The following is a 17,373-nucleotide window of genomic DNA, read 5'->3' as shown; positions in this document are numbered from 1 at the left end:
CTGCAATCGCATTGCTTCCTCAGCACTACCTACCCCTCCTCCACTTGTCTTCGTATCATCTGCAAACTTTGCCACAAAGCCATCAATTCCATTATCTAACTCATTGACAATGTGAAAAATAGTGATCCCAATACTCCCCCTGAGGAACACCACTAGTCACCGGCAACCAACCAGAAAGGGTCCCTTTTATTCCCACTCACTACCTCCTGGCTGTCAGCCATTTTTCTATCCATGCCGGTACCTTTCCTGTAATGCCATGGTATTTTATCGTTTTAAGCCGCCTCGTGTGGCGCCTTACCAAATGCCTTCTGAAAATCCAAGTAAAAGACATCCGCTGTCCATCCTGCTTGTTTCTTCCTTGAAGAACTCTTAACAGATTTGTCAGGCAAGATTTCCCTTTACAGAAACAATGTTGACTTTGACTTATTGTATCATTAGTCTCCAAGTAACCCAAAACCTCATCCTTAATAATAGACTCCAACATTTTCCCAACCACTGAGGTTAGGCTAACTGGCCTATAATTTCCTTTTGTTTGCCTTCCTCTCTCCTTGAAGATTGGAGTGACATTTGCAATCGTGCAATCCTCCGGGAACATGCCTAGAGTCAAGTCATTCTTGGTGATGACTAATATATCTGTTATCTCTTCAGCAACTTCCCTCAGGACTCTGGGATGTAATCCATCTGGTCCAGGTGACTTATCCACCTTAAGACCTTTCAGTTTGCCTACCTCTTTTTCCTTTGTAATAGCAGTGGCTATTACTATGCTGTTCACACACTACCAATCTATGTATCACCTGTACACTTACTAGCCCACCCACTGACATTTTCATCAAGGTCACCTATATACATCACAAGCAGCAGAAGTCGCAGTTCAGATCACTCCAGAATACCACTTGTCACCAAACTCAGCTATATTAAGTTCCTTCAGTCACTACCTTCTGTGAATTCTGAATCCAAATGGCCAATCCAACATTGATCCCATGTATCTTAATCTTCTGAATGAGCTTTCCATGAGGGACCTTATCAAATGCCTTACCAAAATCCAAATATCAATCCTTCATCAATCACCCTCATCACCTCGCCAAAAAAATCTCAGACCTTGCCTGTGGCTAGAGAGGACACAACGATATTAGTCAAGGCCTCAGCAATCTCTTCTCTCACCTCTCTCAATAACCTGGGGGTATATTCCATCAGGCTCTGGGCACTGAACCACCTTAATACTCTTTAAGAGACTTAATCACTCTTTCCTTTACTTCGAAATGCTCTAGCAATTAATACTCTTGGCACTGATCTCCCTATTCTCCACATCCTTCATCAGTAAATACTGACATTAAATACTCATTAGGTACCTCACTCTCATTCTCCGCATCCAAGCAAATGTTCGTCTCTTTGTCCTTGAGTGATCCTACCCTCTCCCTTGTAATTCTCTTGCTCTTGATTTATGTATAAACACCTTGGGATTCTTTTTCATCCTATTTCCCAAGGACTTTTCATGGCTCCTCCAGACTTCCCTAATTCCCTTCATTTCTTTTCTGGCTCCTTTATAATCCTCCAGGGCTCTGTTTGATTCGAGCTTCCTAAGCTTCACATACTTCCTTTTTCTTGACGAAATTCATCTCCTCTCTTGATGAACTTAAGCTTTATTTCTGGATAAATATGACCTAAAATGTAATCAGATCTTCACACAAAGCCTATAACTAGATAAAGAGAACCCAATTAAATCAGAAAACAGAAATCATAACACTTGTTTATTTATTTATTGCAAAAAATTATCCAATGTTACATGTATTTGTTGGAAAAGGTATGTGAACCTTGACTTTCAGTAACTGGTCTGACCCCTTGTACCGCAATAACTTCAAACAAACGTTTCCATTAACTGTTGATCAGTCCTGCACATGTGCTTAGAGGAATTTTAGACCATTCCCCCATACAAAACTGTTTCAGTTCATTAATATTTCTGGGATACCTTGCATGAGCAGCCTTCTTCAGGTCATCCACTGCATCTCATTTGGGTTAAGATCTGAACTCAGATTTGGCCAGTTCAAAGCGTGAATTTTCTTTTAAAATTATTCTGTGTTTTGGATCATTGTCTTGATGCCCCATCCAACTTGTAAAGATTCAGGTGACGGACTGCTACCCTGACATTCTCTTGTAAAATGTTTTGATACAACTTTGAATTAATTGTTCCCTCAACAATTGCAAGCTGTAATTGAGGCAGCAAAGCAGTTCCAAACCATGATGCTCCTTCAACCATGCTTCACAGATGGGATGAAGTTATGGTGTTGATGTGCACTGCCCGTTTTCCTCCAAACCTGGCAGTGTGCATTTCTGCCTAGAAGTTCAACTTTTGTCTCATCTGTCCAGAGAATATTGTCCCAGAAGTGCTGTGGAATATCCAGGTGATCTTTGAAAACTTGACATGCAGCAATGTTTTTTTTTTGGAGAGCAGTGGTTTCCTCAGTGGGTCCTTCCATGAATGCCATTATATGGTGGACACATAAACAGAGACTTTAGCAAGTTCTAGAGATTTCTGCAGGTCTTTTGCTGTTGCCCTTGGGTTCTTTTTCACCTCCTTCGGCATTGGATGTTGTGCTCTTGGTGTGATCTTTGCAGGACATCCACTCCTTGGGACAGTAGCAACAGTACTGAATTTCCTCCATTTATAGACCATTTCTTTTACCGTGGGCTGATGAACACTCAGGTCTTTCGAAATGTTTTTGTAGCCTGTTCCAGCTTCCTGCATCTCTACAATTCTTCTTCCATGGTCCTCTGAAAGTTGTTTTGATCGAGGCACAGTGCACATAAAGAGATCTTTCTTGAGAAGCACAGGCTCTGTCAGTAACCTGACTTAGTGTGTCTCTTTTAATGTGCAGGGCACCTCTACAATCTACATCTCCAATCTCATCTCATTGATTGGAACACCCAACTCCAAATCACTTTTGTAGAAGGCATTACAGCTTTCCCCCGCCATCCGAAGGTAGAGCATTCCTATGAAACGGTTTGTAAGCCAAAATGTCGTAAAGCAAAGAAGCAATTACCATTTATTTATATGGGAAAATTTTGTGAGCGTTCGCAGACCCAAAAATAACCTACCAAATCATGACAAGTAACACATAAAACCTAAAATAACGGTAACATATAGTAAAAGCAGGAATGATATAAATACACAGCCTATATAAAGTAGAAATACTTTTCCACAATCATTACTGAACTATTCTCTGTGGCGAAAATCTCACGCAAGCGCCGTCAGCAGAAAATCTCACGCAAGCGCTGTTGGCAAAAAAATGGCGCAAGCGCTCTCCAGTAATCTTTAAACTATGAAGCTGCCAAATCATACCAAATAACGCGTAAAACTACACAGCCGATATAATGTAGAAATAATGTATGTACAGTGTAGTATCACTTACTGGAATTGGGACAGCACAGAGCACACTGATGGTGGTGTGTTAGACTGAGTCGTCGCAGGCTGGGTGGTGCAGTGGCCCCACCCTCCGGGCCACCAACTAATACATTGCCGTGAAGCACGCAAGGGTCCAGCGGTAGCCGGACCCCTGCACCCCTGGGACGCACCCAGCACACCTTTAAGAAAAAAGCCGATTGCATCGCCTTTGGTGTGGGGCGGCACCTAATTAATTAGCATGTTTATTTCGGCTTTTTTCTTAAAGATGTGCTGTGTGTCTCCCGGCTACTGCTGCATTCTCCGCGAATCAGTATCTGTCCGCGGCCTGGGTGTTGGGGTGGTGGGACACTGGAGTGTCATCTCATCGCCGTGTTTCCATTAGAGCAGGCAGCTCATCTTCTCGTATGACTGCCTGCCTCGATGTCGAAGGTCGAGGTTTGTCGTCTGCTGTGGCTGATGTGGAAGGCTTGCTTGGCTGCTGAGCCTCGCACATTTTTCTATCATACAGTTCTTTGTAAGGACTCAAAGAATCTTGCAAATATCCCTTAAACCTACGTACCCTTTCAAAATTAAAGTCGTACTTTATCACTACTCATTCGGTTTCGATTATTATCCTTTCCTCTTCCAATTGCATCAGCTCTTCATCTATCAGTTCTTGGTCATGGGATGCCAAAACCTCTTCAACATCATCTTCGTCAGCTTCCACAAGCCAAACTCACTTTGTCCTTACTTCATTCACCATGATCGAAAGGCTTAATTATGTCTAGTTTTACGCTAAGTGTAACACCCTTATGAACTCTTTCAGGCTTTTCCGACACCATAGAACTCATATTGCAAATGACTGCTCACAGGCTTGTGTTAAAGCAGTGCTGGTGAGAATGCTGTTCCGAATCCAGGGGAGAGCGGCTGCTCGAGGCGCGTGCTGCTTTTTATCGTGTGCTGATTTTTTTCGCGCACTGAATTTTTTATCGCACGCTGAATTTTTTTCGTAACATTGAAAACACCTGAAAGCGAAAACAGGGTACTAATATAGGTCTTTCGTAACAGTGAGGTTTCGTAAAGTGAACGTTCAAAAAGCTGGGGACACCTGTAGCCCAGAGGTTCACATACTTTTGAATCTAGACTGTGATTGTTTAAATGGTGTACTCAATATTGACGAGAAGAAGTACAATTGTTTGTCTGTTATTAGCTTAAGTGGATTGTGTTTGTCTATTATTGTGACTTAGATAAAGATCAGAACATATTTTATAAGTAATTAATGCCAAAAATCAGGTAATTACAAAGAGTTCACAAACTTTTTCTTGCAACTGTATCCTATTCCATCTTTCTGATTGGAACATACCTGTCCCGTCCCATGTAACCTACTCTAAGATTAACCTAATCCTCCCTTCCTGCATAGACCTCTGTTTATCTTTCATCAATGTGCCTATCTAAGAGCCCCTAATGTATCTGCCTCTACCACATTAGAACATAGAACAGTACGTTTTGGCCACACAATGTTGTAACAACCTTTTAACCTCCTCCAAGATCAATCTATCCCTTCCTCCCTACATAGCCTTCCATCCTTCTATCATCCATGTGGCATCTAAATGTCCTCAATGTAACTGTCTTTACCACCACCCCCGGCAGGATGTTCCATGCACCCACCAGTCTGTGTAAAAAAAAAATACCTACGACATCCCTCCCCCATACTTCAATTAAAATTATGCCCCTCATATTAGGTACTGTTCTTCCACCCTGGGAAGAAGTCTCTGGCTATCCAGTCTATCCCTCTTATGATTATCTAAATCTCTGTCAAGTCATCTGTCATTCCCCTTTGCAACTTCTCAGACAGTATGTTCCAGGTTGCTGCCACACTCTGGGTGAATATAGTCCTTCCTCAGATCCCCTCTAAACCTCTTACTCCTCACCTTAAATCTATGGCCTCTGGTTTGGCTTAACTCGGCTAACAATCTGAGGGTCAGGCCTGGCTTTGAGATTGCAAGTCACAATGCAATGCACTTCTGATATTCAACAAAACTATTGATTGGCCTGGTTTTCCTTTTAGCCTCCAGTTTCACTTGGAATCTCTTTCATTCAGCATAATGACAGAGGTCCAAAACAAGATGGAAGATGTTAATTGTATGCAGTCATAGAGCACTACAGTGTATGGAATGCATTGTTGGGAAATGTAAAAGGAACAAAAGTGCTGACTATTATCTAAATGGGGAGACGGTCCAAACATCAGAGCTGCAGACGGACTCCTTGTGCAAGACTCCCAGAAGATTAATTCACAGGTTGAGTCTGTGATAAAGAAGGCCAAAGCATTGTTGGCATTTATTTCAAGGGGAATAGAATATAAAAGCAAGGCGATAATGCTGAGGCTTTATAAGACGCTAGCCAGGCCACACGGAGTATTGTCAACAGTTTTGGGCCCCATTTCTCAGAAAGGTTGTGTTGTCATTGGAGATAGTCCGGAGGAGGTTCACGAGGATGGTTCTGGGAATGAAGGGGTTAACAAGTGAGGAGTGTTTGGCAGCTTTGGGTTTTACTCGAATTTAGAAGAATGCTTGGAGATCTAATTGAAACCTACCAATTGTTGAAAGGACTAGATAGGATGGAATTGGAGAGGATGTTTCCTTTGGTGAGGGTATCCAGAACAAGACGGCACAGCCTCAAAATTGTGGGTGACCTTTTAGACCAGGTAAGGAGGAATGTTTTTAGCCAGCGAGCAGTGAATCTGTGGAGGCGAAGTCTGTTGGTATAGTTGATAGTTTCCTGATTGATCAAAGCATCAAAGGATATGGCGCAAAGGTAGGTGTATGGGGTTGAGTGGGATCTGGGATCAGTCATGATGGAATGGCATACCTAATTCTGCTCCTCTGTCTATTAGTCTTATGGTCTTCAGACTTTTCAGTTTCCCAAGAACCTTCTCTGTAGTAATGGTAACTGCTGAACCTGGAACTTCCATCATACTGCTAGTGTCTTCAGTCTTCCACAGTGAAGACTGATGCAATATATTTATTCAGTTCATCTGCCATTTCTTTGTTCCCCAGCATCATTTTCCAGTGGTCTGAAATCTACTCTCACCTCTCTTTTACACTTTATGTATCTGAAGAAAATTTTGGTGACCTCTTTAATATTATTGGCTAGGGTATTTTTGTATTTCATCTTTATCATAATGATTTTTTAGTTGCCTTCTGTTGAATTTTAAAAACTTCCCAATCCTCTAACTTCTCACTAATTATTGTTCTATTATATGCTCTCTGTATGGCTTTTATATTGGCTTTAACGTCTGTTGTTAGCCACAGTTGTGTCATCTTGCCTTTAGAATGCTACTGCCTCTGAGATGTGTATATTCTATGCCTTCCAAATTGCTTCCAGAAATTTCAGCCCTTGCCTCTCTGCCGTCATCCCTGCCAGTATTCTTTTCCAATCAATTTTGGCCAACTCCTGCCTCATGCCTCTGTAATTCCATTTACTCCTTTATAATATTGATACATCCTATTCCTTCTCCAACTCCAGGGTGAATTTGATCATCCAATAGCTGATCCCACTAGTGGGCTCCACCACAAGCTGCTCTAGGAATCCAGCACCAACCTGATTTTCCAAATCTACCTTCATATAGAAATACCCCATAATTATTGTAACATTGCCCTTCTAGCATGCACTTTCTCTCTCCTGTTGTAATTTGTAGACAACATCCTTACTACTGTTTGGGTGTCTGTATACAACTCCCATCAGGGTTATTTTACCCTTGCAATTCCTTAGCTCTATCCACAAAGATTAAGCGCCTTCTGACTGTCATTTCTTTCTAATGATTGATTTCATTTATTACCAACAGAGTGACAATGCCACCCCCTCTGCATTCCTGCCTGTCCCCTCTTCCCATAACTAGAGTCCTCCAATCTAGCAGCATCCCACCAGAGAATGGTCATGGTAATGATCCTAGGAATGAAAAGGTTAATGTATGGGGAATAATTGATGGCTCTGGGCCTGTACTTGCTGGAGTTTAGAACAGATTGGGTGGGGGGGCGGTGAATCTCACTGAAACCTATCAAATATTGAAAGGCCAAGATGGAATGGATGTGGAAAGGATACTTTCTAATTTGTGGGAGTCTTGGACCAGAGGAGACAGCCTCAGAATAGAAGGACGTCCCTGGAGTAGTTTCTGAATGGCCTAATTCTGCTTTTGGCTGTATCACTGCTTGATATGGAAACTGCACTGATGGACAGGAAGGTTGTACAATGGATAGTCAAAACTGCCAATGCATCACTGGCACCAACTTGCCTACCATCAAGGATGGTACAGTACTGTGCAAAAGTCTTAGGCAATGTATATTGCTTCGGTGCGTAAGACTTTTGCACAGCATTGCAGTAATTTTATGCATTGCACTGTACTGCCGCAAAAAAAAAAAACAAATTTCACGAGGTGATGATGATGAAACCTAATTCTGATACGGGTTTCTATTGTGGACTAAGTGAGAAAGGGGGCAGGGAGTTAGGAATCCAGTCTGGAAAAGTGGAAGGGAGAAGGGAGGGAGCAGTAAGCACTAAAGAGACATTCTGTAATGACCAGTAAATCATTTGTTTGGAATCAAATGACTTTGCCTGGTGTCTCAGGCTGGGTGCATCTGCACCGGCGCCACCCCCGTCTTCTCTGTCACCTATCCAAGGCCCTTTCCACGGCAGTCTACCCTCGTTGTTCCCAACATCCTTTGCTCTTTCCAGATTTACATACTCACTCCATGTTGACAAAGACAGTTCTGTGCAAAAGTTTTAGGACCCTAAGATTCTAAATTCAGAAAAGTGATGGAAAAGGGCCGATAACATCATGAAAGATCCCACCCATCTTGCTCATTGACTGTTTGTCCCACTCCCATCAGGGAGGAGACCACGTGGCATCCACGCCAGGGCCACCACACTCAGAAAAAGAAACATAGAAACATAGAAAATAGGTGCAGGAGTAGGCCATTCGGCCCTTTGAGCCTGCACCGCCATTTATTATGATCATGACTGATCATCCAACTCAGAACCCCGCCCCAGCCTTCCCTCCATACCCCCTGACCCCCGTAGCCACAAGGGCCATATCTAACTCCCTCTTAAATATAGCCAATGAACTGGCCTCAACTGTTTCCTGTGGCAGAGAATTCCACAGATTCACCACTCTCTGTGTGAAGAAGTTTTTCCTAATCTCGGTCCTAAAAGGCTTCCCCTCTATCCTCAAACTGTGGCCCCTCGTTCTGGACTTCCCCAACATCGGGAACAATCTTCCTGCATCTAGCCTGTCCAATCCCTTTAGGATCTTATACGTTTCAATCAGATCCTCCCTCAATCTTCTAAATTCCAATGAGTACAAGCCCAGTTCATCCAGTCTTTCTTCATATGAAAGTCCTGCCATCCCAGGAATCAATCTGGTGAACCTTCTTTGTACTCCCTCTATGGCAAGGATGTCTTTCCTCAGATTAGGGGACCAAAACTGCACACAATACTCCAGGTGTGGTCTCACCAAGGCCTTGTACAACTGCAGTAGTACCTCCCTGCTCCTGTACTCGAATCCTCTCGCTATAAATGCCAGCATACCATTCGCCTTTTTCACCGCCTGCTGTACCTGCATGCCCACTTTCAATGACTGGTGTATAATGACACCCAGGTCTCGTTGCACCTCCCCTTTTCCTAATCGGCCACCATTCAGATAATAATCTGTTTTCCTATTTTTGCCACCAAAGTGAAGTTACTGATCAAAAAAGGAATAAGTCTGATCAACACCGCCACCTACTAACTCCACCACTACTTGATATTTCCCATCAGTCACCTTATGTACAGTCTAGTGTCACAATCAGTGTATGTATACAAGCTATCTGGTGTATTTATATTGTGTGCTTTTATTATTGTGTTCTTTATCTTTTGTGCTATTTTACACTGCATTGGATCTGCGGTAACAGTTATTTCATTCTCTTTATACTTGTGTAAAGGAAATGATATTAAACAATCTTAAGTCTTCAACGTCTTATGGTCTCGTGTGTGTAATGTGGCTGCTTCCTTTTAGCTCACTGTGCTTTCTGTGCTCTCCAGGCACCTCTGTGGGCATACCTGGCCTGTGCTCTAGGTCTGTTTGTGTACCAGACACTCGACGCCATTGATGGGAAGCAGGCAAGGCGAACAAACAGTAGCAGTCCTCTCGGAGAGCTGTTTGACCATGGCTGCGATTCACTCTCCACAGGTATGAGTCGTTCTTAATCGGCTGCTTTTCACGTACACTACACAGATTTCTTTCTTGTGCATTTAACTCCAGTTACTGTGATCCACATTTGAAAAAGACCATAAGACATAGGAGCAGAATTAGGCCACTTGTCCCAATGAGTCTATCTGCTCTGCCATTCCATCACAGCAAATGTTTCTATCCATAGTCATAAAGTACAGCTCAGAAACAGGCCCTTTGGCCCATCTAGTCCATGCCAAAACCATTGTAACTGTCTACTCCCATCGACCTGCAGTGGGTCCCATAGCCCTCCATAGCTCTACTATCCATGTTTCTCTTGATCATTGATATTGAGCTCACATGCATCACTTGTGCTGGCTACTCATTCCACACTCTCATGACCCTCTGAGTGAAGATGTTTCCCCTCACGTTTCCTTTAAACTTCTCGCCTTTCATCTTTTGACATGCACTCTAGTTGTACTCCCACCAAACCTCAGTGGCGAAAAAACCTGCTTGCATTTACTCTATCTATGCCCCACATAATTTTGTATAACTCTATTAAATCTCCTATGTTCTAAAGAATACAGTATTAACCTATTCAATCTTTCCTTGTAATTCCTTATAAATTTTCTCTGCAGTCTTTTAACCTTGTTTACATTTTTCCTGTAGTTAGGTGACCAACTGCACACAGTACTCTAAATTAGGCCTCACCAACATCTTTTATAAAATTTAAACATGACATCTCATCTCCTGTACTCAATAGATTGATTTATGAAGGCCAATGTGCCAAAAGCTTTCTTTACGATCCTATCTACCTGTGCAGCCACTTTTAATGAATTATGGACCTGTATTCCCAGATCCCTTTGTTCTCCCACACTCCTTCATGCCCTACTGTTCTTTCTGTAAGACCTACCCTGGTTGGTCCTACTGAAGTGTAAAACCTCACACTTGTCTGCATTAAATTCCATCTGCCCATTTTTCCAACTGATGCAGATCCCTCTGCAAGCCATGATAGCCTTTCTTGCTGTCAACTACGTCTCTAATCTTGGTGTCATCCATAAATTTGCTGATTCAGTTAACCACATTATCATCTGGATAACTGATGTAGATGCCAAGCAAAGGACCCAGCATCGATCTCTGCGGTACTCCACTAGCCACAGACCTCCAGTCAGAGAGGCAACACTCTACTACCACTCTGGTTTCACCCACAAAGCCAATGTCAAATCCTATTTAATACCACATCCTGAATACCTTCTTGACAAGCCTGCCATGCAGGATCTTGTCAAATGCCTTACTAAGGCCCATTTGACAACATCCACTGCCTTGCCTTCATATTCTTTCATGGTAACTTCCTCAAAAGACATGACTACCACACACAAAGTCATGCTGACTATCCTAAATCAGTCCATGTCTCTCCAAATACTTATATCCGGTTAGCATATTCCAATAACTTTCCCATTACTGACGTCAGACTCACTGGCCTGTAGTTTCCTGATTTATTTTTAGTGCCTTTTTTTAAACAGTGGAAAACCATTGGCTATCCTCCAATCCTGTAGTACCTCTCCTGTCGCTAAGGATGTTTTAAATATCTTTGCTAGGGCCCCGAAAATTTCAGTACTTGCCTTCCATAGGGTCTGAGGGAACTCTTTGCCAGACCCTGGGGATTTATCCACCCTGATTTGCCTCAGGGCAGCGAACACCTCCTCCTCTGTAATCTGTACAGGGCTCATAAAGTTGTTGCTATTTTGTCTCACTTCTGTAGACTCTGAATTCTTCTCCTGAGTAAATACAGATGCAAAGAATGGATTTAAGATCTTCCCACCTCCACACCCCACCCCCATCTGTTTTGGCTCCGTACATGGATTACCATTCTGGTCTTTCAAAGGGCCAATTTTGTCTCTTGCAGTCCCTTTGCTGTTAACGTGCCTGTAGAATCACTGATGATTCTCCTTAATCTTGTCTGCTAGAGCAGCTTCATGCCTTCTTTTAGCCTTCCTGATTTCTTTCTTAAGTATTCTCTTGTGTTTCTTGTAGTCTATAAGCACCTAATTTGTTCCTACTTGCGTATACTGCTATGCATCTCCCTTAACCAAGGGCCTCAATACCTCTTGAAAACCAAGGTTCCTTACTCTTGTTATCTTCACCTTTTATTCTGACAGGCTCATATAGTTCCTTTTAACACCAGTCTCCTGCCTTATCCCCATAACTTGGCCTCCACAGCCATCTGTAGCAGTTAATTCCACAGATTCACCACTCTCTGGCCAAAGAAATTCCTCCTCATCTCTACTCTAAAGGGACAGTTCTCTTATTTCTGAGGCTGTGGCCTCTGCTCCTAAACTCAACCACGATAGGAAACATCCTCTCCACATTCACTCTTCAATGTTCAATAGGTTTCATGAATTCTTCATTCTTCTAAACTCCAGTGAGTACAGGCTGAGAGCTATCAAATGCTCTTCAAATGCCGTTAGTTCTTTGGATCATTCTTATGAACCTGCTATGGACCTTCTTTGTTGCTAGAACATCCTTTCTTAGATCAGGGGCCCAAAACGGCTCATCGTACTATAAGTGCGGTCTGACCAATGCATGAGCGATATGAAAACCTGAAGGTGGATCTAAGGAGGTTCCAATGTGATATACGCAAGCTGGGTGGGTAAGCAAGTGTGTGGCAAATGCAGTTAAGTAGGAATCATTATCTGAGTGGTAGTAAATTGAGGAAGAGGAAGATGAAGTGAGAATTGGATGTCCCAGTACACCAGTTGTCAAAAGCAAACAGTCAAAATAATGCAGAAATTGCTGGGGCCATGCCAGAGAATTTTAAAGCATCCTTAGCCTTGGGGGAGCGTCGGAGAATTGAAAAATAGCTAATGTTGTTCCGCCGTTTAAGAATGGCTCTAAAAATAAACCAGGAAATTATCAGCTGGTGAGCCTAATATCAGGAGTGGGAAAGCTACTGGAAGGTATGCTGAAGGACCGGATATGGACTGATTAGAGATAGTTAGCATGACTATGTGTGTGGTAGGTCATATCTAACCAATCTTATTGTGTTTTTCGAGGAAGTTAGGAAAGTTGATGAAGCCAAGGCAGAGGATGTTGTCTACAATGACATTAGCAAGCCTTTGACAAGGTTCTGCATTGGAGGTTGGTCAAGATGGTTCAGTCACTCGGCATTCAAGATGAGGTCATAAATTGGATTAGACATTGACTCTGTGGGAGAAGCCAGAGAGTGGTAATATATGGTTGCCGCCAGCTGGAGGCCTGTGACTATTGGTGTGCCATAGGGATTGGTGCTGGGTCCATTGTTTGTCATCTATAGCAATGATCTGTAGAATAATGTAAACTGGATCAGCAGATTTGCAGATGACACCACGATTGGGAGTGTAGTGGTATCTGGACCAGTTGGGAAAATTGGATGAGAAAAGGCAGATGAAATTTAATGCAGACAAGTGAGGTGTTCAGTTTGGGAGGATGAACCAGGGTAGGTCTTACAAGGTGAGGGGTTGGGCACTGAGCATTGTGGTAGAGCAGAGAGATCTGGGAATACAAATCTATAATTCCTTGAAAGTGGCGGCACAAATAGGTAGGCTCCAAAAGAAAGCCTTTGCCATACTGGCCTTCATAATCAACGTATTGAGTACAGGAGTTGGGATGTAATGTTGAAATTATAAGAAATGTTGGTGAGGCCTAATTCCGAATATTATGTGCAGTTTTGGTCATCATCTTACAGAAAAGATTTACATAAGATTGAAAGGGTGCAGAGAAAACTTACAAGGATGTTGTGGGAACTAGAAGACCTGAGTTGCAGGGAAAGGCTGAATAGATTAAGACTTTATTCCCTGGAGCATAGAAGATTGATGGGAGATTGATAGAGGTCTACAAAATTATGAGGGGAACCTCTTCACTCGGAGAGTAGTGAAAGTGTGGAATGAGCTGCCAGCGCAAGTGGTGGATGCGGGTTCAATTTCAATATTTAAGAAATTTGGAGAGGTGATGGATGGCTCTAGTCCATTTTCAGGTCAGATTAATGGTATGGTATGGACTAGATGAGCCAAAGTGCCTGCTTCTGTGCTGACATGTTTCGAAAGTGAATGTGCAGATTGTGGCATCAGTCCAGAGTTGAGATGAGTGAAATTAGTTCAGGAGCCTGATGGTCGTAAGGTAATAACTCTTACTGAACCTGGTAGTGTGACTCCTGTACCTCCTTTCTGATGGTAGCAACGAGATGAAAGAGTGGCTTAGATGGTGGGGGTCCTTGATGATGGATGCTGCTTTTTTTGTAAATATGCTAAATGGTGAGGAAGGTTTTGTCTGTGATGGACTGGGCTGTATCCACCACTTCCTGTAACTTTCCCATCCCTGGGTGTTGATGTTTCTATACCAGGCCAAGATGCAACGAGTTAGGATATTCTCTGCTCTGCATCAAAAATGTATGTTGGTCTTTTGCGTACAGGAGCCAAGCTTTGTTTGGATCCCACTGGAATTTGTGTGTTGTTTTTTTGTCTCCTTGTCTTAAGAGCGGTATCCTTCAAAGTTCAAAGTAAATTTATATATATGTGTGTATGTGTATATATATATATATATATGTGTGTGTGTGTGTGGTGTGGCATCCATTAGTCTCACGAGACCATGGATCTGCGCCTGGTGTCCTCTCCTGGGCAAGGTTGTATGGAAGACTGACAGTTGCCCATGCAGCAGGTCTCCCCTCTCCACAACACTGATGTTGTCCAAAGGAAGGGCAAGGGCCAATACAGCTTGGCACCAGTGTCACCGCAGGAGTTGCCAGAATGAGGTTGAAGGCAACGTCGGACTGCCATAGGGACTCCTGCTCCGGATTTATCCTCAGGGTTTACTCCCAAAGCCCTTCCCATGAGTGGGTATGGCCACAAGGCATCGATATGTTGGGACTAGGTTAAGTCCTCAGAGAACTTGACATCCAGGAACTTGAAACTGCTCACTCTCTCCACTTCTGATCCCTCTATGAAGATTGGTATGTGTTCCTTTGTCTTACCCTTCCTGAAGTCCACAACCAGCTCTTTCGTCTTACTGACGTTGAGTACCAGGTTGTTGCTGCGGCACCACTCCACTAGTTGGCATATTTCACTCCTGTTCATCCACTCATCACCCACTGAGATTCTACCAACAATGGTTGTATCGTCAGCAAATTTATAGATGGTATTTGAGCTATGCCTAGCCACACAGTCATGTGTATATAGAAAGTAGAGCAGTGGGCTAAGCGCGTACTCCTGAGGTGCACCAGTGTTGATTGTCAGCGAGGAGGATGTGTTATCATCAATCCACACAGATTGTGGAGGATCTAATTGCGGAGGGAGGTACAGAGGCCCAGGTTCTGCAATTTCTCAATTAGGATTGTGGGAATGATGGTATTAAATACTGAGCTATAGTCGATGAACAGCATCCTGACCTAGGTGTTTGTGTTGTCCAGGTGGTCTAAAGCCGTGTGGAGGGCCATTGAGATTGCATCTGCCGTTGACTTATTGTGGCATTGACCTATTGAGGCAGGAGTTCAGTCTAGTCATGACCAACCTCTCAAAACATTTCATCACTGTTGATGTGTGTGCTTGCAGCCAAGAGTCATTAAGGCAGCCCACATTATTATTCTTAGGCACTGGTATAATTGTTGCCTTTTTGAAGCAATTGGGAACTTCCGTCCACAGCAGTGAGAGGTTGAAAATGTCCTTGAATACTCCTGCTAGTTGGTTGGCAGAGGTTTTCAGAGCCTTACCAGGTACTCTAGGACCTACTGGGTTCACTCTGTTTAAAGACAGCCTAACATCGGTCTTTGAGACAGAGAGCACAGGGTCATCAGGTGCAGCAGGGATCTTCACAGCTGTAGTTGTGTTCTCCCTTTCAAAGTGTGCATAGAAGGCGTTGAGTTCATCTGGTAGTGAAGCATCGCTGCCATTCATGTTTTGCTTTGTAGGAAGTAATGTTTTGCAGACCCTGCCAGAGTTGCCGAGCATCTGATGTTGCCTCCAACCTCGTTCGAAATTGTCTCTTCGCCCTTGAAGTAGCCTTCCGGAAATCATACCTGGTACAGGTTTTCTGGTACAGGTTTGGGTTGCCAGACTTGAATGCCACAGATCTAGCCTTCAGCAGATGATGTACCTCCTGATTCATCCACAGCTTTTGGTTTGGGAATATACAGTAAGTCTATGTGGGCACACACTCATCCACACAGGTTTTAATGAAGTCGGTAACAACTGCGGCATACTCATCCAGGTTCGAAGATGAATCCCTGAATATAGTCCAGTCCACCGATTCGAAGCAGTCCTGTAGGCGCTCCTGTGCTTCCCTTGTCCAAACCTTCTCGGTCCTCACTACTGGTGCTGCAGACTTCAGTCTCTGCCTATACTCAGGGAGTAGAAGTACAGCTAGGTGATCAGACTTCCCGAAGTGAGGGCGTGGAATAGCACAGCAGGCATTCTTGGTGGTGTACCAATAGTCCAGTGTGTTGTTTCCTCTGGTATTACAAGTGGTCTGTTTGTTGATGGTAGTTGCTTAGTGATTTTTTTTTTCAGACTGGCCTGGTTAAAATCTCCCAAAACGATTGTGAAGGTGTTAGGCTGCTTGACCTGCTGAGTTCTTCTGGCATTTTGTGTGGGTTGCTTGGATTTTCAGTATATGCAGATTTTCTCTTGTTTGAGAACATGAGATAAAGAGTCCTAGAAAGTGAGCCCATAGATTGTGGCAACAATTCAACGATGGGACGAGTGAAGTTATCCCCACTGGTTCAAGAGCCTAATGGTTAAGGGATGATAACTTCCTGAAGCTGGTGGTGTGGGTCCTGAGGCTCCTGTACCACTTTCCTAATGGCAGCAGTGAGAAGAACAATCAGTCCAACCAAGGATGATGTGCACTTAGTTGCAACTTTATTAGGTGCAGCAGTGAAACCTCCTGTGTTTTCTGCTGATAAAATCTTACAGTTTCCTCCCATATAACTCCATTTTTCTATTATCCATGTGCCTAATAAAGTGGCCACTGAATGCATGTTTGTGGTCTGCTGCTGCTGCAGCCCATGCATTTCAAGGTTCGATGTGTTGTGCGTTCAAAGATGCTCTCTGCACACCACTTTAAACCCATGGTTATTTGAGTTAATGTTGCCTTCCTGTCAGCTTACACCAGTCTTGCCAATCTCTGACATCTCATGGCCTCTGACAAGGCCTTTTTGCCCACAAAACTGCTGCTCATTGGATTTTAATTTTTTTTCGGTCTTTGCAACATTCTCTGTAAACTTTGGAGACTGCTTGAAAATCCCAAGAGATCAGCAGTTTCTGAGGTTCTCAACTTCCCCATCTGGTACCAACAATCATTCAATGCTCAAAGTCACTTGGATTTCTTCCCCATTCTGAAGTTTGGTCTGAAAAACAGCTGAATCTCTAGCCCATCAAAATCAGGTTTAATATCACCGGCATAATGTTGTGAAATTTGTTAACTTTGCGGCAGCAGTACCATGCAATACATGATAACAGAGAGAAAAAGAAAACCATGAATTACAGTAAGTATATATGCAGTTGGCAAAAGAATAAATCAGGGAAGGTAGTGCACCCGTGGCTGACAAGGGAAATTAGGGATAGTATCAATTCCAAAGAAGAAACATACAAATTAGACAGAAAAAGTGGCTCACCTGAGGACTGGGAGAAATTAAGAGTCCAGCAGAGGAGGACAAACGGCTTAATTAGGAAAGGGAAAAGAGATTATGAGAGAAAACTGGCAGGGAACATAAAAACTGACTGTAAAAGCTTTTATAGATAAGTGAAAAGAAAAAGATTGGTTA

General features: G+C 43.1%; 1 protein-coding gene across 1 annotated transcript in view; it reads left to right on the top strand.

The window, feature by feature from the left end:
• LOC140209885 (choline/ethanolaminephosphotransferase 1-like) overlaps positions 1–17,373 on the top strand; it is a 105,088-nt gene that overhangs the window by 18,179 nt on the left and 69,536 nt on the right. Inside the window, 1 exon segment of the mRNA XM_072278517.1 lies at positions 9,455–9,602. Within this exon segment, the coding sequence (XP_072134618.1) occupies positions 9,455–9,602 (148 nt within the window).

The sequence above is a fragment of the Mobula birostris genome, chromosome 14 (assembly GCF_030028105.1).
Source record: "Mobula birostris isolate sMobBir1 chromosome 14, sMobBir1.hap1, whole genome shotgun sequence".
Classification (NCBI taxonomy): Eukaryota; Metazoa; Chordata; class Chondrichthyes; order Myliobatiformes; family Myliobatidae; genus Mobula; species Mobula birostris.
This window is presented reverse-complemented; position numbering and strand designations above follow the sequence as displayed.